Below are 25,892 nucleotides of genomic sequence, written 5' to 3' on the forward strand. Positions count from 1 at the left end.
GGAGTTCCTTGTACCAGTTTTGGTGGTATAGACAATTCTGTTAAATTTATATCCAGATGTGGGAAGCGGTGGGGATAGGGTAAAAACATCTTTGTAGCTGTACAAGGAACTGTCAGACTTTTTTTCTGAGTGATTTCAGTCTTCTTAATTTTAGCCATTCTGATAGGTACACATTTCATTGATAGGAAACTGTCATTTTACTTGATTATATTTATTTACTTACTAACTGTTGGCCAATTATATAGCTTATTCATTTATTTTAATTGAATTTACTTTTGAACTTTTTTATATGACAAGCTATTAAAATTAAAATTTCTATGTTTAGTAATGTTAGAAGCAAGCAGAATTACAATTTGACAGATCACTAAGGGAAATTAAAATAGTAGGCTTATTTTTTTCTCCCTGCATATGAAGCTAAGGAGCTCACCATGGAGGCTAAGTGAACAGTGGACTACTTTCTTTCCTTTTAGTACTCTGAGGTCAGTCTGTTCCTGTCTGCTTCTGAGATTTTGACATTAAAATTGAAACTAATTTTTTTTCCACATATTTCCATGTGCAAGGTTGAAATTACTATGAATGATGTCATTTAGAAAAACTTTTTATTAAGTTGTTAAAGCTGGAGGAGTTAGAAATGGATGAAAGAGAAGAGTCTACAAAATCATTGTTTCAGGTTCTTATTGTAGTGTTAGGATGGACTTTTTTGGGTGCAAATCTTGAGTCTTGCCTGAAAATGTTGTCATTTGTAGATTCTCAAATTGGGATTATAGGCTTATGCCACCACGCCTGGCTAATGTGAAGCTTTAATGTTAATCTGTTGGTCCCAGGTTCAGTGTTCTGCCTTTTGCTTCATAGGTTTGGGTTTTCTGAAGAATTCCTTCTTAAACAGAATCTCTGTGTTACAGTTTTATTCTCAGTCATCATTTGCTGTCATATTAAGCCCTTTCAATGTGATAGTAAAATGTATCATATATCAAAGTTACATTTCAAATTTTAGTTAGCTCGAGTCTCTTGTCTATGACCTTTTTTTTTCTTATGCTAAACTGGAAAGCTAACGTGGGGCTAGAATTGGCTGATCGCTCCTCTCAGGCGCTCCTCCCCAGGGTTAACTCTGTCTATGGTAAGGTTTCCATGGGCCGGCTCTTCTGGCTGTGTGTAATTCACAGTGATTACCTTCCCCTGGCTGCATTTCAAAATAGTTACTTTTCCTTTCATTCTTCCAGAATCATGAGGGAAATTCTCAGCTTGAGAACCCTTTGGAGCTCTTTGAGGTGAAGTCTAGGGAAGTGTGGGATCTGCCCAGCCTGGTGGGTGCTCAGCAGTTCCTCAAATTGCCATTTAAATGTTACTACCAGTCATTCCTGCATCTTTGTTCTTAGTAAGTGGACCTCACTTGTGGTTCTTTGTCTCTCCACATTTTGGAGTACTGATTTGTCCTGTGATCTCATTTGTTTTATCTTAGAAGGAAAAATCACTGATTTTTTTTTTTCAAGCTTTTTTCTAAGGACCGGTTTGTTGGCTTCATGTGAGCTGAAACTTGGAAGCCCAGACTCAAGTCAAATCCTGTATGGCAGACATCAGTTTAATAACCAGGGGTGTTTCCTCTTATTTTGATTAGATGACCCCCCCCCGCCAGTTGCTATAAGATATGTATAGTAAAATTAACCATATTAACCATTTTTTAATGTACAGTTCAGTGGCATTAATTTACAGTTTGTGCATTTATCACTTTTCATCTCCAGAACTTTTTCATCTTTCCTAACTGAAGCGCCATGTTCCTAAGTCTGTTTCTCCCTCCCTGCCGGTGGTGGCAATCACCACTCCACTTTCTGTTTATGGTTTTGACTAAGTACCTCATAGGAGGGAATTGTACAATGTTTTCTTTTTGTATTGCTTTATTTCACTTAACATAGTGTCCTTAAGGTAGAAAATACTTCAGTAGAATTTTTTCAGAAAATTATTGCTAAATTCCTCTTTTGTATGTAACTACATTGTTAAGAATTGTCTTTTGTCTTGAGTTTGTGACTTAGGTCAATCATTTTTTTTAAATTTTATGTTAAAGGGGGTAAAATTGAACACAACAAAACTGAACAAAATAGGACATAAGAAAGCAGTGTAAGAGATACAGATTTCAAAGCTAGACCTGAGATCTTCACTATGTATCATATTGTCTCTTGTTTTCTTCCAAATAGTTGTCCATGTCTTCACACACAGAGACATAACAACATACAAAACAACATAGTACAAAACTGATCTAAACAGAATGAAGTAGGCGTTTTAGGTCTTCAAAACCAGACAAATGGGGAAGGCACTAATGGCTGTCTTAGAGTCTCTCATTCTCTTCAAATGGCTGTCCACACTCTGTATATTGAAGTTAAAAACAAAACTGGCAGCGGGGAGGGGTTGCTTGGTTTCCCGAGGCGCTTCACGTCCCTGCATGGTGCGGGTCTCAATAAACTCTGGAGGCTCCTGTGACTTAGGTCAGTCATGACACCGTATTTTTGAGTCTTAGAATGGAAGAGTTTAGGCATGGGATAGGGTTGGATGTGGATATTAGACAATTTTTAACTCTAGAGTGAAATGTTTCATAATTTGTTCTAGGACTTAAAATGTTTTGTCATAGTCAGCTGAAAAGACTACAGATTATACTTTTCATTTGTGGTTATTTTTATGAGAAATGCTTTGTAAGTAGGAAGATCTTTTTTATTACTACTAGAGTTCTGATTTCAGCTTTTTTTTTTTTTTTGGTCTGTTTTACTTTTAGCCATGATGAGTTTTTATGAACTTTTATGGGTTTTTATGAGCTTCTGGGTGACCCTTGATTCTTGCAGTATTGTGCAAGGAGTCAGCTTGCCTACAAACTGGAAGCTGGTGTGCTGAGATATTTGTAAGCCCAGCAGGACTACTAAACTGCCAGGAGTTTACCTAGCAGTTTCACTTTGTGATGGGAAGTATTACCTATGTTTTGGTGAAATGTAAATTTGTTTCTTACTATTTAGAGTAGGTAGAGTTTCTTTATTGCTGATAATTGTATTAAATACAGTTTAGTCAATTACAATTTATAATTAAATACAATTTAATACAATTGTATTTAAATACAAAGTTAGTCTTTTTGATAAGGGCTATATTTACTATTTGACTACTTAAGATTGCTTTTTACAATTGAGATCTGTTTTATTTTACTTTGTCTTTTTTGAGGCAAGGTTTTGCTATGTACTTGAGGCTGGCCTTGAGCTCACTTTGTAGTCCAGACTGAGTGCTGGGATTTCTTTTGAAGACCAGTATGTTAGCCTGTAATTTTATTTGATTTTTTTAGCTATGATTTTAGTCATCTATACATTTAAAAATTATTTTTATTTACTTGTCCATGTAATTGTATTGTTAGGAATATTTTAAAAGATCAGGTTTCATACCTATTAGCCATACTCAAAAATGCAGCACATTTGTTTTTAGGGTAAATTTTTATTCATTTACTATTTGGACTGCATGCTTGTAAGCCAGGTACTATATTCATGTGAGTGAAGCAAAACATCTATTTTCATGAAACTTACATGCTATTTTCACAAAAATGGAGAAACTGGATGTCGAAAATGTAGAATAAAAGCCAAATACCCTTAAGAGGATAGATTCTTTTACTTTTTTATAGGTTGAATCTTTTAAAAATAATTAGTTCATGTCTGTAATATTAGCACACAGGAGCCTAAGGCAGGAGAATTGCCTCTGGTTTGAAGCCAGCCTTGGCTGCACAGTGAGTTCAAGGATAGCCTAAACTGTATAGCAAGATTATGTCTCAACTCAAAAAATAAATTGAGTACCAGATTTTCATTTTCTTTTTTTACTGTGCTAGGAACTGAACTTGGGGTCTACACATTCTGGGTTAGCACTATGCCACTGAGCTACAGTACCAGCCCTTCAACACTTTAATTTTGAGACAGGGTCTTGCTGAATTGGCCAGACTGGCCTTGAGTTTGTGAGTCACCTGCCTGAGTTCCCTGTGTAATCTGGATTACAGGTAATGAGCTTCTGTGCATGCCTCAGTACCAGATTTCTCTGACATTTCTGGGAATGAGTAGGCCCTCATGTGGCATCCCATTCTCTCACAATGTTAAAAAAAAAAAAAAAAAAAAACAACCCTGAATTTAAATGGAGAATGGCATAGAGGAGCTAACCCACTTATGTTTTAGGGGAGTGGTGATCTTTTCAGTGCAGTAGAAAGTAGAAGGTATATGTATATGGATCTGCAGGGAGCATTAGAAACAGAGATAGGAAAACTAAGTAATAGATGAACTACGTTACGAACTATGTTACGCAGCAGGTCTGCTAATCATCTAGGAATTGGGAAATAAATAACTTCTGTTTCTCTTTTGTTTCCCTGGTACTAGGTGTCAAACTTAGGACCTTGTACTTGCCAGGCAGGTGCTCTGCCTCTGAGCTACATCCCCAGCCTCAAGCATTTTATTATGGAAAATTTGAAACATACCCCTAAATAGACAATATTATCAACCCCAGTGTATCTATCAGTACTTTGTTGGGCTTGTTTTATCTTCCTTCTGTCTGTGTGGAGTTTTTTTTAAAACAGGGTTCTGCTATGTAGTTCAGGCTGAACTCATAGTGATCCTCTTGCCTCAGCCTCTAAGTGCTGGGGTTACAGGTGTACCCCAGCATGCCTGGCAGTGTGCTGAATATTTTAAAGCAAAAATGAAGCATATGTTTTCAGTACAACTATTTGATACACAAGGACTGTTTTTTCTTAAAACAGCACAGTATCATTGAAATCAGTCATATTTACTCCAATTTAGCAATCTGATACACAGTCTGGATTCAGAATTTTTGTTCATTTTACAAAAGGTGTTTTTACAGTTGGATTGTTTCATTCAGGTTCCAAACAAGTTTTGATTATTTTTAAAGTTGGTTATTTTTTAAAGACAGTTAAGGCAGTTTGAAAACATTTTAATAAAAGCTATTCTAGGAGAGAGCTTCTGTTTTGACAGTCATTTCTGGAATTTAGATTACTTTTCTGGACAAGAAACTATTAAAAGAACTTTTACCTGTTTTTTTTTTTTTTAAATGATTTAAAAACCATTAGAGGAAGTCTTTCTAAAAGCTGGGGGTGGGTTCAACTCCCTTTATCTCGAAGCCTAGAGAATGGAAGTTTGAGGTGATTTTGGGAAGGTTTAGGTTTGCAGGAGGACACCTCTATAGAATCCCATACAGGACTTGGGACTGGTTTGGGGACTTATCATATATAGCATATTTTTTCCCCCTGGAATTAGCTTCCTCATCAGCTAGATCCGGAATGAGTGATTTTTTTTAAAAAAAAGTTTTTAATTTTTGTGTTTTTATTCTTGACTTTAACAGGATTCTCAAAGTTGGATTGGTGGAAACAATGAGCCATTGACTGGCTTTACGTGGAGAGGTGGTTGTGAAAGAGAAACAACGGGCATACAAGTTTGGAATGAAGTATTTGTGATTGACAGACCTAATGGAACAAAAGTAAAATCCTATTTATACTTTTCTATTTTTTGAACTGTTTTGCAGTATTGAAAATCAAAACACAGGCTATCTGATAACTAACATATTAGACTGTGTAGGCTAAGAGTAGTTTGTTGACTTAATTTCTGCATTTATTATTTAATATCTGATTGTTATAATCATTTTTGGTGACTTTTTACTAAGTATTTTAAATTTTTGAATTTCTAGGTGGCTGTGCTGCTAATGGATACCCAGGGTGCCTTTGATAGCCAGTCAACTATCAAAGACTGTGCCACAGTTTTTGCTCTGAGCACTATGACTAGTTCTGTCCAGGTGAGACTTGAGATGCGTGGTGTGATCACTTCATATAGTCTGTTTACCCTTCCTCAAAATGTCTTTTAATAGAAGAAAAAACAACTTAAGACAGCTATTGTTTCTTATTAGTTATTTACATTTCTATGCTTGCTGTTCTAGCTCCTACTCTGAAATTTCATACAGTACTTTGATTAGTTCCAAAGGAGTAAACTTAACAGCCATTTGTTTTCGAGTTTTCATTGTAGCATCTGTGAGGTTTTTTTTTTTTTGTCTTTTTCTTTTTTATCAGTACCAGGAATCGATCTCACGACCACATACTTGCAAGGCAGGTGCTTATGCCGCTGAGCTAAATCCACAGCCCCTGTTTTTTGTTTTAAAGGAAAAGATGTTACGTTGTTAAGTGCTTTGTGAAATTGAAATTGACCCCGTTGCTGCCAGATACAGTGTTTTGGTTCTTGGCAAACCAAGTCAAGTTTCTAGTTTTCTCATTGATATCTGTGACAGCTAGTAAAATAAAGGAGGTGGACGCATAAGGATTAATTCATATTTGATTTAGGAAACTTAGGTGATATGTAAACTATTTGATTTTAAAAGAGATAAAGTTCCTTGTTTCTCACTTTGTGTTTAGTGTTCTGTCAAGTTCTAGTTTATTCAAACAAGGCAGTATCTTTTCTGTATGTTTTAGTCTAATTGTACTGAATTAAACCTATATATGTCATTTTGTATTTTCTTTCCTGAGATAATCTGTGATTGATACATCTCTAGCTGAAAAATTAATTATTGAAGTCTATTTGTATTCTCCCAAGATAAAAAATTTTCCTTATCATCAGTTCTTTCGGGGCTGGAGATTTAGCTCAGTGGCATAAGCACCTGCCTTGCAAGCAGGCGGTCGTGAGTTCGATCCCCGGTACCGATTAAAAAAAAAAAAAAGTTAAAATCAAAAAACCAGTTCTTTCTTTCCCCATAGAACTGAGGATTGAAGCTGGCATCTTCACATTTAGCTATATTCCCAGCCCCTCCCAGCAAGTCTGAGTTGCCCAGGCTGGGCTTAAATTTGCAATCCCTCTACTTTAGTCTTCCAGAGTGCTGAGATTATAGGCACATGCTATCATGCCTGGCTTGGTAGTAGTTCTTAGGTAATGCTGTCAAAATGTCTTGCAGCTTTCGTAATGCTTTCCCGTAATGTCTGGAACATATAACCGTTTCCTTCCTTCTGCAGTTTGAAGTACCTGGGTGTCAGGGTGGAAAGAAATTTGGATACTATTTTAAGCTAAAAGAGGGGTACTTTTTGGACTAGCTTCTGTTTATCACAGGGCTGGGGTATCTGTCACTGCTTACTAAGGGATACTATCAGAGGCCCTTAGACTCTTGCCATTTCCTACCTTTTTTCTTTGATCATACAAAAAAAAATTTTTGTAAAACATGAAGAGTAGGAAGTATTTATTGAGAGAAGGAAAGCTTCTGACTGAGAAGGGAGAGAAGGGGGCCCGGAAAGTGTGTTGGCTGGTCAAACACACTTCTCAAGGGTGCTTATTGAGCAAAGCCAAGAGGTAAGATGGGCTATGGCGGAAATTAATCATTAAGATTACAAGTATAATCGCTTAGGTAATTGGATTCAGTGGCAAATCTGTGATGTGGGACAAAACTGGTCAACCCATAAGTATACAACAAGCATAGTTGTTAGGGTAATACTGACAGCCACAGTTGTCTTCTGCCTTGATCTCTGACTGCCCACACTGTTTGTATCTAACATAGCTATCTACAGTATTCCCCTATAAAGAAGCACCCCTGACTGCTGTGAGGGTGCAAAGGTCGAAGACCCACCTGACTACTATCAGCTGAAGAGGGTCCTAGTTGTGATCAGCAGTCAGATTCGCTGCAGAGGGTCCCACTGCAGGCCCTTGTTTTGTCTTGAGTAGATGTGTAAGTCTGGAGGCCACAAGGCCACAGAACAAAATGGTATTCATAATTCCCTTGAGGTACACACAAGCCATCTCTATTTACCCATCACATTTTAACCCTTCGTGTTAGCCAGCTTTTAAAAACTCGCCTTCAAGTGTAACTGGGGAGCTTTCTAAAACTTGTCATTTGGAGTTTTCTTGTTTATTCAACTTTTGGATGCTGGTTTGACAGTAACTTTAAACCACTCGGCCATGTTCTTATCTATAGAATGAGGATTTTATCTATCTTGCTTATCTCAAGTGGTTGTTGTGTGTGGTTAGAGATGAGGCATACATGAGATAATACATATGAAAGTGCTTTGTAGACTCTTCATAGCCAAGAAGATGAAAATATTTGTTATTGCTTTTTCCCTTGTCTTTGAGGGTAATTTTCTTTTCTTAAACAAGATCTGGTTGGTAGATCATAGACAAATTGAGTATCTATTAAGTACATGGTAGTATGCTAAGTACTAATGATCTAAAAGAAGTCTTTCTTTACTACTTTGCAAACAGGTTCTGACAGTAAAAAAATCTGGACCTACTTTCTAAAAGCTAGAGTCTATGAATAAAAATAGGTTGGTTATGGTGTGAGGTTTAATTAAATACGTAGCTTAACCATCTAGTCGTTGATTACTTTTTTGGAATTGATCAGTACCTGAGAATAGCATCTTTAGGTTTTCTGGTGAATATTAAGTACTTATATTCTGATATCCACGTTTTGTCACTTGCTTGTTTTCTATTTGGGGTAACTGTTAGAACACAAAACATTCAGCACAAGTGATACTAGTAGGTGCCCACTTTTCTCCTGTAGCAGTTTAAGGTCTTTTATAAAGGTCTTTGTATTAAGGAATAGACCTAAAGAATCTTTTTTTTTCTAATTTCTTTTCCCTGAGAGGCCCTCCATTAACACCTTTGGTCTGTGTGCCTTAGAAAGAAAAAAAAAAAATTTTCTGGAAAGGGCAAGAGTGCCATCTACTGTTTTTAAAATTAATTTCTACAGGTTGGCAAAATTTACATGTTATTTAGGCTGATGAGTTAAGTGAAAAAGAGAACCACATTAGAGTCAGTGGTATTTTTTTTTTTTTTTGAGTCAGTGGTATTTGAGACACCCACTGAATAATTATATACTTTGTACTGGGCAGGGATTTATTTTGTTTCATTTTGTTTGTGCTGGAAATTGAACCCAGGGCCTCCTGTGTTAGGCAACCACTTTACCACTGTGTCAGCAATACTTACTGTCCCAGGAATTTGTTTTTGTAGAAATTTTGCCTCTCAGATTCACCAACTTAGAAAGATGACTGTGGAAACAACTTTTTTTTTTCTTTTTAAATGACATAGCATTAAAGAGACTTTTTTTCTTTTTTTCCTTCTTTTTGGAAATAGGGTCTCTCTATGTAGCTCAGGCTGGCTTGGAACTTGCTGTGTGAACCCAGGCTGGCCTTGAACTCACAGTGATCCTCCTGTATGCTACCACATCCAACTAAAGAACATTTTGAGCAGGAAGAAAAGGAGCTACATAGTATACTTTTATCTCTACCCCTTTAAAGTCACCAGTGTGCCTGTATTTATGGTTTTTGCATATTTTATCACCATTTTATCTTCCACCTTAATGTTTTATCTTGACTGTTAGGAAAAAAGAGAAACACTTTTCTGTGCCACTGGTTAACATAGTGGCTAAATGGTACATTTGTGCTGAGTTATCAAAAACCTTCATTTCCACAATAAAGTTACATGTAAGCTGGGTATTCAGAACAAATACTGATAAAAACAAAACAAATTTTGTTTTAACAGGTATATAATTTGTCTCAGAATATTCAAGAAGATGATCTTCAACACTTACAAGTATGAATGTCTCATTATATACCTAAGTAATAAAATCTAATTCTTGCTTTAGTGTTAATTTATACTTGGAAGCTTATAAAATTTTAGCAAAAGTGAATGTTATATGATTTCAAGTTGATACATGATTTCTAAACTAGAGGAAATTTCATATATTCTTAATGTGCTAGAAAATTAAATGTTCGGCTTTCAAATGATATCAAGGGCTCTGGCATCTGGTGCTCTGATATAGAATAGCTTTACAAATGTCTTTGAGTCTGCATGGGGGCTTATTTTAAATAATACAATTTAATAGTTATTTACAGAATATGGAAGACTTGCCATGGAAGAAATCTATCAGAAACCATTTCAGGTAAGTAAGTGTTTTGTCATTTTAAAACACTTTCCTATGAGAGGCTGTCGAGCCACCTCAGTTTATAACTTTGGAGAAACAAGGATAATACAACAAACTCAGTTCTAGTGACAAATTCAGTAGAGTTGAATTACAGGTAACACCATCACCAGTTTACTACCAGTAGGAGGTCAAAAGAATTGGGACCAGAACAAACAAATTTAGATGTATTTTTAATACTTTCACTTACGTTAAGAAGGTAATGCTTCTCTTAATTACTGTTTAATTTCAAAACTTAAGTCAGTGGGGATTTTAAGATGGTCATGTCATTTTTAAAATATGTGATAAATTATAACAAAATGTTTTAAGATTTATTTTTTGTGATACATTACAAGTTGAAGTTACACCTTACTTATGTATGCATTTTTGAAGTAAATTTGTGTGTATAGACAACACATTTTAATTCCATTTTTCACCCCCTTCCCCTTCTTTTACCTTTCCTCTATCTCTTGATCTCCTTCTCATTTGAAAAGATCTAGTTTCACAAGAAAAAGTTCCAGGTAGTTTAGTTTTTGGAGCAAGTATAATTTGCAGGTTGCTATTGTTAATACAAGGTTATCTGTAGTTAGAATGGGGGAGAATGACACTACCATGTTTGCTTATGAGTGTGTAAAGTCCTTCCTACAAATCAACGTTGCTAGTGATTATTACTGTTAAGGGATGTACACTGATCTTGCTTCTACCTTGCGTGGCTGCTGGGGTTCAAGTGATCACTTTGTGAAATAATTGAACAGGTCATGTCTTCATTTTATTATGTATATGAGTGAAATTTACTGTATTTGGGTTATGCTTTTTTAAAAAAGTTTTTTGAACTAGACTAATTTTCCCATGCAGGAGATATTTTAAATTGTCATAGTTTGTGGGAAGGTTAATACTGCTGGCATATAGTGCCCAGAGGCCAGAGTTTCTCTTTAGTTCCTGCTGTGCACAGTTATGCATAATGTAGGATTGTGTGGCCTAACTGGATGTGGTGACAAGTACCTGTGATCTGAGCTGTAATTGTACCTGTGATTCATTGATCTTTCAGCTATACAGACTTGATTAAAATTGTGATCTAAATGCCCTGATATATTTTTTGTTCTTTTAAAAAATCCTGTATTAATGCATGGGTGACTTTATATGCAGTGAAAGTTCTCTAATGGACGTGATTACTTAGCATGGGGACTGGGAATTGTATTGATTTAGATAGGCCCTTGATATAACCACAGGTAGTATTAACCATTTGGTTACTGTGGCTTTTGATAAGCATTGTTTGGGAGAGAAAGAAGTTTCAGTAGTAGTAATAGTTGTGATTTTTCTTAAGGTTTTTTTCTAAGTAATGATTTTTTTTTCTTTAGACATTAATGTTTTTGATTAGAGATTGGAGTTATCCTTATGAACATTCATATGGCTTGGAAGGTGGAAAACAATTTCTTGAAAAGAGGTTGCAGGTAAGCTCCATTTCCTGGAGAGGGAGAGAATAAACATCAAGCTGGGCAAGGGGGTGGGCTTCCTGGCCTTTGCTTAAAGTACCGATCACTAAGTGTCATTGGAATAAATTAAGTTATTCCAGATAAGCCGAGGTGACTTGGTACATAATTGGCTAAAAAATAAGTTAGTTGCAGTTCGAGAAAACAAAACAAAACAAGGACCAAAAACAAGGAAAACAATGCCTTTGAATCAAAAGTAGGAAAAAATATTTCTCTAGGACAAACTGCCCTCAGTAAATAGACGTTCAAAGGATCAACATTTTTGAAGGACACCTAACTTTTTGATCTGTTTACTTCAGTTGTTCACATGTCTTCTTTCTGAGCCAGCGGAGCCTTTGAGCACTATGCATTGAACATAAGCAACATGATACCCTTGCTGAAAGGAATGCATTGCATATAGCGTTAGAAAAGGGATCTTAAATATCTATTTCAACCTTCTTTTTTTAAAAAAAAATTATATATATATATAAATAAATATTAAATAAATATACACAGTGAAACCAGGACCCAGAAAAGTGATTTGCCTGTGGTCACTTAACTATTTCATAACTAGTACTAGACCTCAAATAGCTTCACTCCTGTACAGTATGTCACACTAAGATATTCCTGGAAAGTGAGCACAACAAGGTCATGATCCTTTATCCTAAAGGTATTGTCCTGTGGAAATACTTGGGACACTTGTAGGTTGACATCTGTTCACATATGCAAAAGATACACAGAGATCACTGTATATAAGATTTTCTTTTTCTGTGCAATGATGCATTTAGTTTCTCAACCGTATTCAAAGATTTGAGATACAGTGTGGTTTTCTTTTAATTGTAAAATGTGATTAAGACCAACTTCTTATTGTTGTTTGAAATGTATTTCAGAACCTTGAGATAATTTCAGTTACTAGTTTTTCTCTTGTTGAGGGGAAATTAACATCAGGCATACTAGCTAAACTCTATATAATGCATCTCAAAGGAGTTTAAAAGTTTTTGATGTGGTGCATGTTTTCAGAAAGTTGTTTGAAAGCCTAACCTTATTGTAACCTGTACCCAGAGGCACCAGCCTCCGTACTACTCACCCCTAAAACCTCCTTTGGTATCCTGAATTTTAACAGGCTGTGTTTTGGGTAAAATCACTTAGAGAAATTATTCTATTTTTTTGTGTCTAGATTTTTTGTCCAGTATTTGGGTTGAGATTAAACCATGTTTTTGTCTATAGTTTAGTTGATTTATTCTCATTGCTATACAGTAACTTAATGAATGAATAATTGTTTTTCTATTTTGCTGTTGGCAGAGATTTAGGTAGTTTCCACCGTTTTAATTAAGAATAACATTTGTATTGTTACAGTGACTTTGAGAAGAATCTTTGAAAGAGTGTATGAACTACATTGAGATGTTTGCAGTTATTCAAAAGTATTTCTAAGTTTAAGATTTTCTTTCAGAAAATATATAGGTATTTCTCTTCTCAAAGCTGTAATAATTAGCATAAGTTGTAGGTAATCACATTAGAGCCCTGAAGTAATGACAAATTTCTAAGGTTCTTTGAACTGCATGGGAACCTTTTTATTTTAATTCTTATTTTTAGTAGGGGCTAATTTTTTTATTTTATTTATAGGCAAAATAGTAGTTTACTTTTTTGTTTCATTTTGACCTCATAATTAAGGGCATATTATTTACCATTTTATAAGCCATAGCCATTTCTTATTATTCATATGAGTTAGATGATTAGCTATTTATGTTTTTGATATCTCCGGCAGCTTATTTAGGGAAAAAAAAAAATCTTTTTTGGTTTAAGAAAATGTGGAGTCTTACCAGAGTGGACCTTTCATAATGTTTCTTACTTTCCAATCCTCTTCTAGAGCACCACATGAGACTAGTATACATGCGTGTGGCTATGTGTATTTTCTTTTTAAAAGTTACAATTTTCTTTCTCCTTTTTTATGCCATTGCCCTGTCTCTTTCTACCCTTAGGTAAAGCAGAATCAACATGAAGAGCTACAGAATGTAAGGAAGCACATTCATAATTGTTTCTCAAATCTGGGTTGCTTCCTTTTGCCACATCCTGGTCTTAAAGTTGCAACTAATCCTAGCTTTGATGGACGATTGAAAGGTTAGAATTCTCATTCTTGCTAAAATCAGAACTTATTTTTAGATGCTGAAAGTTTTTTGAAAATCCATGATTCCTAAATGTTCTGTTTTGTACTAGTGGACATCTTGATGCACTGATAGTGATATGATTGTAATGATAGTAGTATTGTCTCTAGCTTTCTGTTGGTTTGTTTGTAGCTGTCAAGCATGTTTATTAGCTTATTTTATAAGGTTCAGAACTGATGTTCTACCCAATCCAAAAATGGGCATCTGAGATGAATATACACTTCTCAGATGAAGAAATAGAAACAGCAAAGAAATATATGAAAAATGTTGAACATATTTAGTCATTCCAGAGATGCACATTGAAACCACACTGCAGTTCCATCTCACTCCAGAAAGAATGGCCGCTATCAAAAAAACAACCAACAACAAATGCTGGTGGGCCTGTGGGGAAAAATGAACTCTTCTCCACTGTTGGCGGGAGTGTAGACTGGTTTGGCCACTGTGGAAGTCAGTGTGGAGATTTCTTAAAAAACTAGGAGTGGGGGTTCCATTTGACCCAGATGTTCCCCTTCTGGGTATCTTCCCATAAGAATTAAAAACACGTGCACCTATGTTTATAGCAGCAACAATATGCAATAGTTTAATCTTGAAAGCAACTCAAATACTTGTCAGCCAAGGAATGGATTAAAAAGATGTGAGTTTTTAATATAATGGAGCTATATAAAAGATAGACTTGATAGTTTTATGGGTAAATGGATGAATCTAGAGACCATATGATAAGTGAAATAAATCATACTTGCGTGTGTAACCATCAGTTTTCTGTCTCGTGTAAGAAACTGAAAGAATAAACAAGATCCAAAATGTACAGTAGATACTGTGAATAGGAAGAAACTGTTCAAAAGAAAAGAAAAGCTATGATAGGAGAAAGGAGAAAGGAAGAGAAAAGGAAAATATATATAAACACAAGACAGTTAAGCTAGTTGTGCAGCTGGTTTCTCTTGGCTCATAAAGGGGAAGTTTTGTGCTAGTAATTTTCTGGACAATGTTTCACGTCTATATCTTGTACCCTGAACAACTACTGTGACCGTAACAATAGGCAGTATGTTGATTATTGTTACTTCCCTACTAGCCTGTTTTGAAACTGTTTCACTGTTATTTTTTTTCTGTTTAAAATAAAACAAAAACTGAGGTCTTAAATTTTGAAGGCTGAGAAGATTCTTTAATGTTTCATATGATTGCAGCCTGCTAAGAAGCTTTACCACTTATTGTATTGATGGCAGTCAGATTTAAATCTTGGTTTCAGAGTGGATAGCATAATTTTTTATGTTTATTTAGAATTATTTTGAGTGTGGTGGCAGAATACTCAAGTATTGCTAAAACTTACAATATGGCTAGAAAATCTGGCATTAAAATTTAATCTCTTGAATTGTTTGCCTCTTTTGAAGAGGCTGTTTTCATTAACACTTAATGCGGAATTTGGTAGTCCACTGGAAGAATTATGTGGGAATGGAATGAAACAATCTAATAAAGCAATGGAAAGTACATATTTTTCCTAGGCGATATGGCATGTGTCAGTGTTTTTTAAAAAATGATTCTACTTATGTAATAGTATGTACTCGTTTCATAAAACAGTTCATGAAACCTCATTATTAGGTACTTAATTAAAATTCTTTGACTAATAAAATGTTGGCCAATTTCATGCCCACCAGATATTGATGAAGAATTTAAACGAGAGCTTCGAAATCTAGTTCCATTGCTGCTTGCCCCTGAAAATTTGGTAGAAAAAGAGATAAGTGGATCTAAAGTCACTTGTAGAGATCTTGTAGAATATTTTAAGGTAGGTAGACTCTTAACATGGCTTTGTTTAAACTAGAAGTATTAGTTTAAAATTAATTGGTATATGTAAAAAATTTTAATCTGATTTTTATGTTAAAAACAACCTTTTTTTCTGTTTCAAATTGGGTGTACCAACGTTTAAGGAAGTAGCAGACTACTTGTGATGACTGGTAGAGTATTTTATTTGTTCACAGAATTATCCTGCTTCTCCATCTGCCATATCAGGAAGAGCCATTCATTGTATCATAATGTCCCTCTGTCATTTATGAGTGACAGTGGGAGTCAGAAGCACAATTCTGCATTCTGAGCTCTCACAAAAGCATTGTTTTCAGAGTTCTGAGAACTTGATATGAGCAGCTGAAAATACCTTATACTGATCTTTGAGATCAATTGAATTATTCAGTTTTTTCCCTATTCTTCTTTAGCTTTCCTTTATAGCTTGCCTATCAGAAAAAGAGGACTATAGAGCATTGTAAGTGGAAGGGAAAATACCTTTAACTAAGAATGTATTTTTTTTTTTTAAAGATAACAAAATATACTGTGATACCTATTACTGTTATCCTGGTAACCTGCTGTGAAGTTCTGTACCAATTTCACTGTACGATCTTAGTTGGCTTTATTCTGACTTGTTCTGTTGTATACTTTCAAAATAAAATTAAAAAAAAAAAAGAATGTATTTTTGTTTACTTATTGGATAGTTGAGAACTTCTATATTGTCCTTAACAGTTAATTTTGAGTAAGTAGAAAGTTAAGATCAAAGTCTCATGGACTTTGAAAAACTCATCTTTTTCTTGCTCTTAAACTACAAATTAGGTAATTTTTCTTGTGCTGAAATATAATTTCAGCTAGAGTAAGATATTGGACTAATAAGTTTTCTTTTTTTTTGTCTTTTTCATTTTTATCAGTACTGGGGATTGAACTCAGACCGCCTGCTTGCAAGGCAGGTGCTTATGCCGCTGAGCTAAATCCCCAGCCCCTTAATATGTTTTCTAATTTACTTATTTTGAGACATTGAAAACAGGAGAGAATTTTAAATTTTTTTCACAAAGTGTACAGCATATTATATGTAAAAACTTTAAACATGAAATGCACTGTATACAAGTTAGAACTGTTTAGAAATATTTCTCTAGGATATTAACAGCATTTGTATTTAATAATATTGAGAACAGGATTAACTTCGTTGAAATGAGTGTGATTTTTAAACCTTAGAATTTTCTTTTAGTGATTGAATTATTTTTATATTAATGATTTTTCTTTGGGAATCTTCTGTCTTTTAGGCTTACATTAAAATTTATCAAGGAGAAGAACTTCCACATCCAAAGTCCATGCTTCAGGTAGAAAGAGCGCGAGAGAGCATTTGTCTGTCTGTCTGTCTGTGGGAGCTGGAAGAGGCAGAGGTGTTACTTGTATAGTTATTTAAGAGAGAACAAAGATCTTTGCTTTAGAGAGATGCTAGAAATGGAGGGTAGGGGGAAGTGTATTCTTTTTGTATGCAAATACATTTTGTTTATCTATAGCAATATATATCAAGGGTCCTAAAGTGTGTGTATGTATAGTTTTTAATAACTGCAGATTATAGATGTTGAACATATCTAGGTCACTAGAAATAAGAGTCTTTGATTCTCTTCACATGTTCAAAGTATAGGAAATTTTGTTACATAAGATGGTTTAATGTAGACCTCTCTGAACTAAGATTCTGTGTTCTGAATCTTTGACAAAGTATTTAAATAAGGCTTATTTTCATATTAATTATTTAGAGTTGTTTCTACTGAATAAATATTTCTTTTTTCAGTGATGACCTTTTGGAACAATATTTTAATCCATTTAATTCTTTTTAAGATCCTGCTTTGGGCAAATTCTTAGTTTTTGTGTTTTGAGATTTTCTTTGGAGATTGGGTCTCTCTGTGTACTTTAGGTTGGCCTTAAACTTACTAGTTAGCTCAGGCTAGATTTGAACTCAAGGTGATCCTCCTACCTCAGCCTCCTGAGTGCTAGAATTACAGGCGTTGCACCATCACACATGACAAATTGCTCAGTTTTATAGTTGATTATTCAATATTTGCTAATAAAACTCATGTATACGCAGTTTTATAGGTTTGATTGTTGTGTGAATCCAGTTATGAGAGAGAGAATGTAAGGAATTCATGATTCCTTACATCTGGAGACTCAGTAGGTTTTAGGGTGTGTGTATTTATGTCTGTCTGTTGTCTGAACATATGAGTTATTTTCTACAAATGTATTTTATTAATAATTTTTGTTTGTTTTTTTGAGACAGGGTCTCACCATCTAGCTCATGCTGGCCCTAAATTTACTACATAGCCCAGGCTGGCTTTGAATTTGTAGTGATCTTTCTGCCTCAGCCTCCTGAGTGGTGGGATTATATAGGAGGGCACCACCTACTTGTTCCATAAGCCTATTTTAACATGAACCTAAATAGAACAAAATTAAGTAGGCAGGAAGTCCTTCTAGAAGCTATGTCATATCCTATTAATAGATACTCTTGCAAAGGAAAACTAAAATTGATATTTTCTGTGGTTTGGATTTCTTCATTTATTGTGTTAATTAACATTTAGAGTTATGAGATATTTTTTGCACAATAATTGTATATTTATCTTTTAGGCAACAGCTGAAGCTAATAATCTTGCTGCAGTAGCAGGAGCACGAGATATCTATTGCAAAAGTATGGAACAGGTTTGTAACCAAACTTAAATTTGATGCTAGTATGGGGTAGATGATTTAAAGTATAGTAATATCTTGGTTAAAGATTGCTTCTGTTTGCAAACAATTTGGTTTGTAAACAAAATCATTTGACAAAAATTTTTAAACTTCCTAGGGTAACAGACATGACCACAGCCATTTTCCTCACATGAACACAGCCAGCCATTTTTCCCAAAATCATAAAAAATAATTAAGTTCATAAACTGAGGTACTGCTGTAATGGTGTTTCTTACGTATCATCACATAACATTGTTCTGTAATTCCTTTTATGATTTCTATTAAAAATAAAGTATAAAAATCACATAGCTAGAGTGCAGAATTCAGGTGGTAAGTCATTACATAAACTGCTGAAATATTTTCTGGCTCACTATTCTGAGTGTTGCTATTTTTAGTACCCTCTGATAGAATTAACAAATAGCAACAGCCCCATTCGAGCCCCTGCGACCAAACCCATGACCTCATGCTTGCCAGGCAGGTGTTTGCACTGCTGAGCTACACGTCTGGCCCCACAAATAGCAGTTTTTGCATTGTGTGCTCTGTCATTAAAGTACTGTATTAGTGTGTAATCTTTTATCTACTGTCTTATCTGCAGTCTTTTGTGCTATTAGGGTATATGTGGGTCCGTTGAAGTCAGGTATAGAACACAGAATTTAATGTTAGTGATATTAATCATGTTTGGAAAATGATTAGCTTGAGTCATTTAAAACATTGTAAGAAATAATAAATTATGATTACCTGTGAAGTATGGTAAGCAAGTTTGAAATTAATTTATAAAAATCATAAAAAACTTTTTTCAAGTGTTAATGTCTCGAACAGAATCTCTCCATCTGTAAATTGTTTCTGTACAGGTATGTGGTGGGGACAAGCCTTACATTGCACCTTCAGACCTGGAGCGAAAACACCTGGATCTCAAGGAAGTGGCAATTAGACAGTTTTGTTCTGTGAAAAAAATGGGTGGAGATGAGTTCTGCCGTCGTTATCAGGACCAGCTTGAAGCTGAAATTGAAGAAACCTATGCAAATTTTATAAAGCACAATGATGGCAAAAATATTTTTTATGCTGCTCGTACCCCTGCCACGCTGTTTGCGGTTATGTTTGCAATGTATATAATCTCAGGACTGACTGGCTTCATTGGCCTGAACTCTATAGCCGTCTTGTGTAACCTTGTCATGGGGTTAGCACTCACTGCCCTTTGTACTTGGGCATATGTTAAGTACTCTGGGGAGTTCAGAGAAATTGGAACTATGATTGATCAGATTGCTGAGACACTATGGGAACAGGTTGGTATCTATCTTTTTGCTTTTGAATGATAATCTCATTTTTCCCATGATTATGTCCTCCGCACTACAGTATTTGCACGCATTCTTTCCTTTACAAAAGGAATAACAAAAGAATACTTTGTTTTGTTTGGATATAGAATCTGTACTGTACTATCTTTACTTGAAGATTTCTTTTTCTTTAAAGTCATAATTGTAACATACTTTGTTTACTTAAATCTGTAATGTCTTCAGGCCTGATAATGCCATTCCGTGAGTAGGACCATAGTGTGTAGTTTTTTTTTCTTCAAGAAAATAAAATATAATCACTGAACAATTTAAAAGGTAAGAAAAATTTGGAAGTACAGTCAATGCTTTTGAAAAGAAGTTGTTTCTTACTAATATCATGAAGAGACACTGTAGGAGAAATTGAATGATAGGTCTTTAATGCCTTCCATGACGATGGAGATTTAGTGATGACTACCAGGAGCAATTCTACAGAGATTGCTTTTTGAAGAAATTTTGGTACACGTGTGTACCATGGAAATACTAATGATCAAAGCAAAGCATCTTGAGCAAAGCACCAACTTCAGTCATAATCTTTACCTTACATCAGAATTCAGAATCAGGCTATGAACTGTTGCACAGCAAACATCTACTAAGGAAAACCATTTGTGTACCTTCCAACGGTGTTTTGGAATTGCCTATAAGCAGATAATTTCACTTAAGTGGAATTGATGATGTCATAATGAATGTTGTGGTTACTGATGAAGGATAGATATAATAGGCATTTTCACATGCCATTTCTGGAAGAGTGAGGTATTTACCTTATTTGAAGGTTTAGAATTTATAGGTTCATATTTGCTTCGGCTTTAAATTCAAAGACTGAAAAAGTTGGACATTTTTCGAAGCAAGTTGACTGAATATTGACTTCTCATACTAATACATGACTTTATAGAGGACCCACTATATTGGATTTTTTGTGTTTTGTCTTTAGAGAAATGCTCCACTCAGATCTGATTTGAAACTTTGTTTTTGGCTATTCATTAAGTTTACATTTTTATCTTTTAAAAAGATCACCATTTTGTGATCCTTTGATAATTTCTAATAGAAGATGTATTAAGCTATCACCACCTAACTTTTTGAAAAAATATGATGTACTTTAAAGTTGTGAATCATTACTAATTTTTTGGAGCATAAATGTCAGCAATTGTAGTGTCTTTTGAAATATACTAATGTGTTCAGCATCAATTTCTAAGCTTTTAGAGATGCCATTATTATAACAGAGATGCCATTATTACAGAACACTTCTGAGGAGTGTAAATTATTTTCATGATAGTGTACTTGAAGAAAGGGGATTCTTAGAGATCTGCACTGCATCAACAAACCTTGTCTAAATTTCTTTGCATTTCTCTTTTCTTTTGCTTCAGAGGAGTCCCAGGAAGGTGAGAAACCTGCAAAGTCTGAAATTCTTGTAGTCTTAACTCTAGCTTTAAGGCACTCTGAATCATTCTCCTAACAAATCACTCCGTGTTTTAGGTGTTTTCCAAAATGTTTGAAGTTACTAGACGTCGAATGGTTCATCGTGCTCTTTCATCAGCACAGCGACAGAGACTGTCATCCAACAATAACAAGAAGAAAAATTAGACAGTATTTTTCACTTTTTTCTCTATCTGAAGTGTTCACACTTATACATGTAGGACAATAAGCAGGACCGTCTGGGCCGGTCTGCATAAATGCTGTATACATACCAGATTTGATGCTGCATATAGGGTATGGAATTGCACATCCATCTCATAGGATTTGTAAATGGTTTGAGTAAAAGGAGAGTAATTTTTGTTGCATATGTCTAATTGCATAATTTGTAACATAATTTTTTTTCTTTTGGGCAAAGCATCTTTATTTCTCACATTCCTGGTTATTTTTGTCATTGCTTTGAATTGAATTTTTATATCTATTTTTATATGTAACCCTTTTTTTACCTCATGTTTTTGTTTGTTTTGCACATTTCTCATACCACAGGTATTGAAGCCACTGGGTGATAATTTGATGGAGGAAAACATAAGGCAGTCTGTAACAAACTCTATCAAAGCAGGCCTGACTGACCAAGTGTCTCATCATGCCAGATTAAAGACAGACTGACAGTTCATCTCCTCATGGACTCCACTTTCCCTTTTTCATGCTTGCTGTAAAATGAGAACTCAAAAATAAACCAAAGTTTACAATCAACTGTAGAAGTAGTTTAGTGTAACTGGCTTCACAGATGGCTGCCACAGAGTGTGAAATTGTTTGTTGGTTTTTAAGCATTCTTTTAATGGCTCCTTGGTCCTGGAGATTAGCTGAGGAGCATTAGTTTATCATGCACATTTGTGCCATGTTTAATTCTTTTTACTTAATCTAATGTTAGTGAAATTTGTCTTATGTAAAAGGATATTTCAGGGAAATATTTTAAGAAATCTATTTAGTCTCTTTAACAATGTCCCATTGAAATTTTAATTTTTAGAGAATTTATGAATCACTGTATCAAGAATCAGATCGGAATGACAATGAAGCCTTTATTGAGCCACTACATTAAAAGTATATATTGCTTTACTGCCTTCAATACCAGTATTACATAAATGCATGTGTCAGAAACTTCACAAAAATTACATGACAACTCATATAGCTGAGAAAGTAATTCCGAGGTGTACATTTGTCTTGCCTTTTTAAATTTATAAACCTGCCCTAAAAGGAGATACATATCTGGGAAAATCTGAACTGTCTTTTTGCAGTTTAGCCTTCTGTACATAAAATATGCCATTAATTTTATTGGGGGAGAAGCTCCATCCAAAAATGTTGCCTACAGCTATGAGTTAAGAGTGTCTGTACAGTGTGTAGCTTTTATTTTCTAAAATCACAGATAGGGCATGTATATGAATTATAAATATATAAATACGATTTTGTATTAAAAGTTTTGTAGTTTATGGCAAAATCTGGTTCTGTGGTAGGCTAATAAGTACAGTTCCTGTGAAAGGAATGTTTGTGGCTCATGTCAGTGTGTGAATGCATAGACAATTTGAAGTTTTTGATATATTTGTGATATTTATCTTCCTTGAGCACTGCAATCTCACCTCCCCAAGGGAATTCAATGGGAATGTTTATTGTGACTCGTTCTCTGTTGCATTTTAAAGTTATTTCCTGTAATTTATTTTCAGTACATAATTAAAAATTTGTTGTACATATAAAATGAAACTTGTGATTTTTTTAAAAAGGAATTCAAGTTCATATTCTGCATAAGTCGTATTTGTCTATACTGAAAAGAGCATGAGCAAGAAACACTCAAGTTGAGAGTGTAAGGTGTTGTACTTTGAAGCTGAGTGTGTAGAAAGCTATTTTCTGTGTCTGAAAGGGAAAACTTGTGAGAAGCTAAGCAGTTATTTCTTTCCCACTGGTGTGTGTGTGTATGTGTGTGCACGCACGCGCGTGCAAGCTATGTGTAAGGCTGACATTTTTCAATATTTTTGTAACCTTTATGAGCATCTATTAAAACATCTGGTTTGGTTTCTTAAGTGAAGAAAATTCAGGTCTTGTATGCATGAAAGTTTTTCATTTACTTTGGTTGATGTATCTTTTCTCCCAATCAAACCCCATTTTACATGAATTGTATTTGTTTCCATTTGTGTTAAGTTGTTCCTACTCATCTGTTCTTTTTAAAGAATCCTAAAAAAGTCTCTTCACAATCTCCATTTTATGAATGCTGTGGACTGTATATGAATGAAAAATAAAAAGTTTGTTGTATAATAGAAATTGTTCTGAAATGAAAGATTTACATAGCTTACCTTTTAAAAATTATGAAGATCATTAGTTTTTTAAAATATTTCTTGTGAGAGTGTTTTTCCCAAAGAAGTATCATTTTCTATATGATTCCAAGAAAGCATTTTACTCTCAGAAGGCTCTGGACATTGTTAAGCAACAGACAATAAAAAGGATTAAAGACAAATTAAAAACGTCTTAAATAACAACCTTAGTGTCATTATATTTTCTGTGTGGTGCCTTTTTTAGTGATGTGTTACAAATTAAGTTTTTAAAAAGAGATTTCCTCAATGGCAGAAGAAACTTCAAAACTTACATTAAACACATGGAAAGTAAATAACACTCTCCTGAACAACCAGAGGGTTACAGATGAAATTAAAGAAGAAATTAAACTATTTGCAAGTCAATGAAAATGCGGATACAACATACTGGAACCGTAGGGTGCAATGAAAGTGGTCCTAAGGGGAAAACATATAGCAATGAGTTCTCACATCAGAAAAACAGAATGAGCACAAATAAACAATCTAATGCTGCACCTCAGGCTTCTGGAAAAAGAGCAAGTCAAGACTGAAGCTCATAGGAGGAAATTACAAAGATCAGAGCAGAAGTTTACACAATTGAGGCCAAGAAGACAATGCAAAGGATTGAGTTGATTTGTTGAAAGAATCAAGTTGATAAGCCCCTAATCAACTTTATCAAGAAAAGAAAAAAAAACCCTCACATTCAAGCAAATGAATAAAAAGGGTGAAATTACTACAAATTCTGTGGAAATTCAAAAGATCAACATCTACTTTGAAAACCTTGCTTAGGGTGGAAAGCAGAGGAAATGGACAGATTCCTAGAAACACATGAATTACCATAGCTGAATCAAGAAGATAAAAAATGTTCAATAACCTAATACCTGTTTCTGTAATTGGAAATGTAAGGAAAAACTTACCAATGAAGAAAAGCCTAGGTCCTGATGGATGCATGGCTGAATTCTACAAGAAATTTTGAGATTTAATGTCAAGGCTCCCCAAACTTTTTTAAAAAAAATTGAAAGGGAAGCAGTTCTCCCTAACTCATTCCCGAGGCAAGTGTTACTCTGATTCCAAAACCAGAGAAGGATCTAAAACAAACAAACAAACAAAAAAACTATAGGCCAATCTTCCTAATGAACACATGCAAAAAGATTCAATAAAGTACTACCAAACAATGCAGCAAATTATCAAGAAAACTATACACCATGACCAAGTGGGATTCATCCCTCTTGGAGTGCAGGGATGGTTCAACATATGCAAATCAATAAATGTAATGCACCACATCAACAGAGCCAAAGCCAAAAACCACATGATTATTTCAATAGATGCAGAAAAAGATTCTGATAAACAGTGGTTCATGATAAAAGCCCCACAGAAAATTGGAATAGATGGTCTCTACTTCAATCTGATAAAAGCCATCTATGACAAACCAAATCAATATCATACTAAATGGACAAAAACTGAAAGCTTGTACTCTAAAATCAGGAGCAAGATAAAGATGTCCACCATCACCACTCCTGTTCAGTGTAGTTCTGGAAATGTTAAAACAATTAGACGAGAGAGAGAAGGAATAAGGAGAGGAGAGGAAAAAGTTACTTGTAGATGACATGATATTGTACATAAAAGACCCCCTGAAAAGTCTAGACTGCATAAGTAAATTCAGCAGTGTAGCTGGGTTCAAAGTCAACACTCAAAAATCTAGCATTCTTATACATAACAAACTTACAAGTATAATTATGAAAATGACACCTTTCACAACAGCATCCAAAAAAATGAAATACTTACAAATCAGTCTAACAAAGGATGTAAAAGTTTATACATTAAAAACTATAATACTCTTTAAAAAGAAGATTAAAGAGAATATCAGAAAATGAAAAGATCTCCCTTGTTCTTGAATAGGAAGAACAAACAGTGAAAATGACTGTACTCCCAAAATTTACACAGATTTAATGCAGTTCTGATCAAAATACCATTAACATCATAAATTTAGAGAAAACATTCCTAAAATTCAGAAACAGGAGACCTAGAATAGCAAAGGCAATCCTGGGTAACAATGGCAATGCAGGAGGCATTGCAATCCCTAGTTCAAAGCTACTGTGATAAATTCAGCATGGTACTGGGAAAAAACAAAATAACAAACAGACCTGAGAATCAGTGGAACAGATCAGAAGAGGCAGACACAAAGACACAGCCACCTTGTGTTTGACAAAAGGGCCAAGCATGTTCACTGGAAGAAAGATAGCCTATTCAATAAATGATGCAGGAAAAATTGGCTTTCCACATGCTGAAGACTAAAACTAGACCCATGTCTTATCACCATGCACTAAAGTCAAAGTGGATCAAGAATCTAAATATTAAAAAACAAATACTAAATCTACTAGAAGACAAGGTAGATAGAGGTAGGTAAAGAGTTTATGAACAAAATGGAAACTGCATGAGAAGTACTTCAAAGAAACAACTGCGATCTTATTAAAATTTTTGCACTTCAAAAGAAATCAACAGAATGAAAAGAAAAGCCACAGAATGGCAAAAAATTGTAGCCAATTGACTCTTAGACAAAAGACATATCTAGAGCATACAAAGAATTGGAAAATATTAGGCCCCTCCAAATTCAAAGACCCAATCCAAAAATGGGTACACACTTTTCAGATGAAGAGATATAAATGGCAGATACATGAAGAAATGTTCAACATCACTAGTCATTTGAGAAATGCAAATTAAAAAACAACATTGAGATTCCACTCTAGAAAGAATGGCTGCCATCAA

General features: G+C 34.6%; 1 protein-coding gene across 6 annotated transcripts in view; it reads left to right on the plus strand.

Annotated features, from left to right (window-relative positions):
- Positions 1 to 23,315, plus strand: part of Atl2 (atlastin GTPase 2) — a 63,067-nt gene extending 39,752 nt beyond the window's left edge. For 4 of the 6 annotated variants that reach the window (XM_063229605.1, XM_063229618.1, XM_063229619.1 and 1 more), the window contains 12 exons: positions 5,356 to 5,490; positions 5,698 to 5,802; positions 9,516 to 9,566; positions 9,859 to 9,915; positions 11,292 to 11,384; positions 13,382 to 13,520; positions 15,214 to 15,341; positions 16,618 to 16,674; positions 17,960 to 18,031; positions 18,907 to 19,338; positions 20,745 to 20,759; positions 20,854 to 23,315. In XM_063229605.1, the coding sequence (XP_063085675.1) occupies positions 5,356 to 5,490; positions 5,698 to 5,802; positions 9,516 to 9,566; positions 9,859 to 9,915; positions 11,292 to 11,384; positions 13,382 to 13,520; positions 15,214 to 15,341; positions 16,618 to 16,674; positions 17,960 to 18,031; positions 18,907 to 19,338; positions 20,745 to 20,759; positions 20,854 to 20,961 (1,392 nt within the window). In that variant the 3' untranslated portion in view covers positions 20,962 to 23,315. The remainder of the gene's footprint in view (positions 1 to 5,355; positions 5,491 to 5,697; positions 5,803 to 9,515; positions 9,567 to 9,858; positions 9,916 to 11,291; positions 11,385 to 13,381; positions 13,521 to 15,213; positions 15,342 to 16,617; positions 16,675 to 17,959; positions 18,032 to 18,906; positions 19,339 to 20,744; positions 20,760 to 20,853) is intronic. The other 2 variants (XM_063229613.1, XM_063229610.1) reach the window with 2 other exon arrangements.
- The last annotated feature ends 2,577 nt before the right edge of the window (positions 23,316 to 25,892 follow it).

The sequence above is a fragment of the Cavia porcellus genome, unplaced genomic scaffold (assembly GCF_034190915.1).
Source record: "Cavia porcellus strain 051 isolate PalLab524CR breed Dunkin Hartley unplaced genomic scaffold, mCavPor4.1 scaffold_1, whole genome shotgun sequence".
Classification (NCBI taxonomy): Eukaryota; Metazoa; Chordata; class Mammalia; order Rodentia; family Caviidae; genus Cavia; species Cavia porcellus.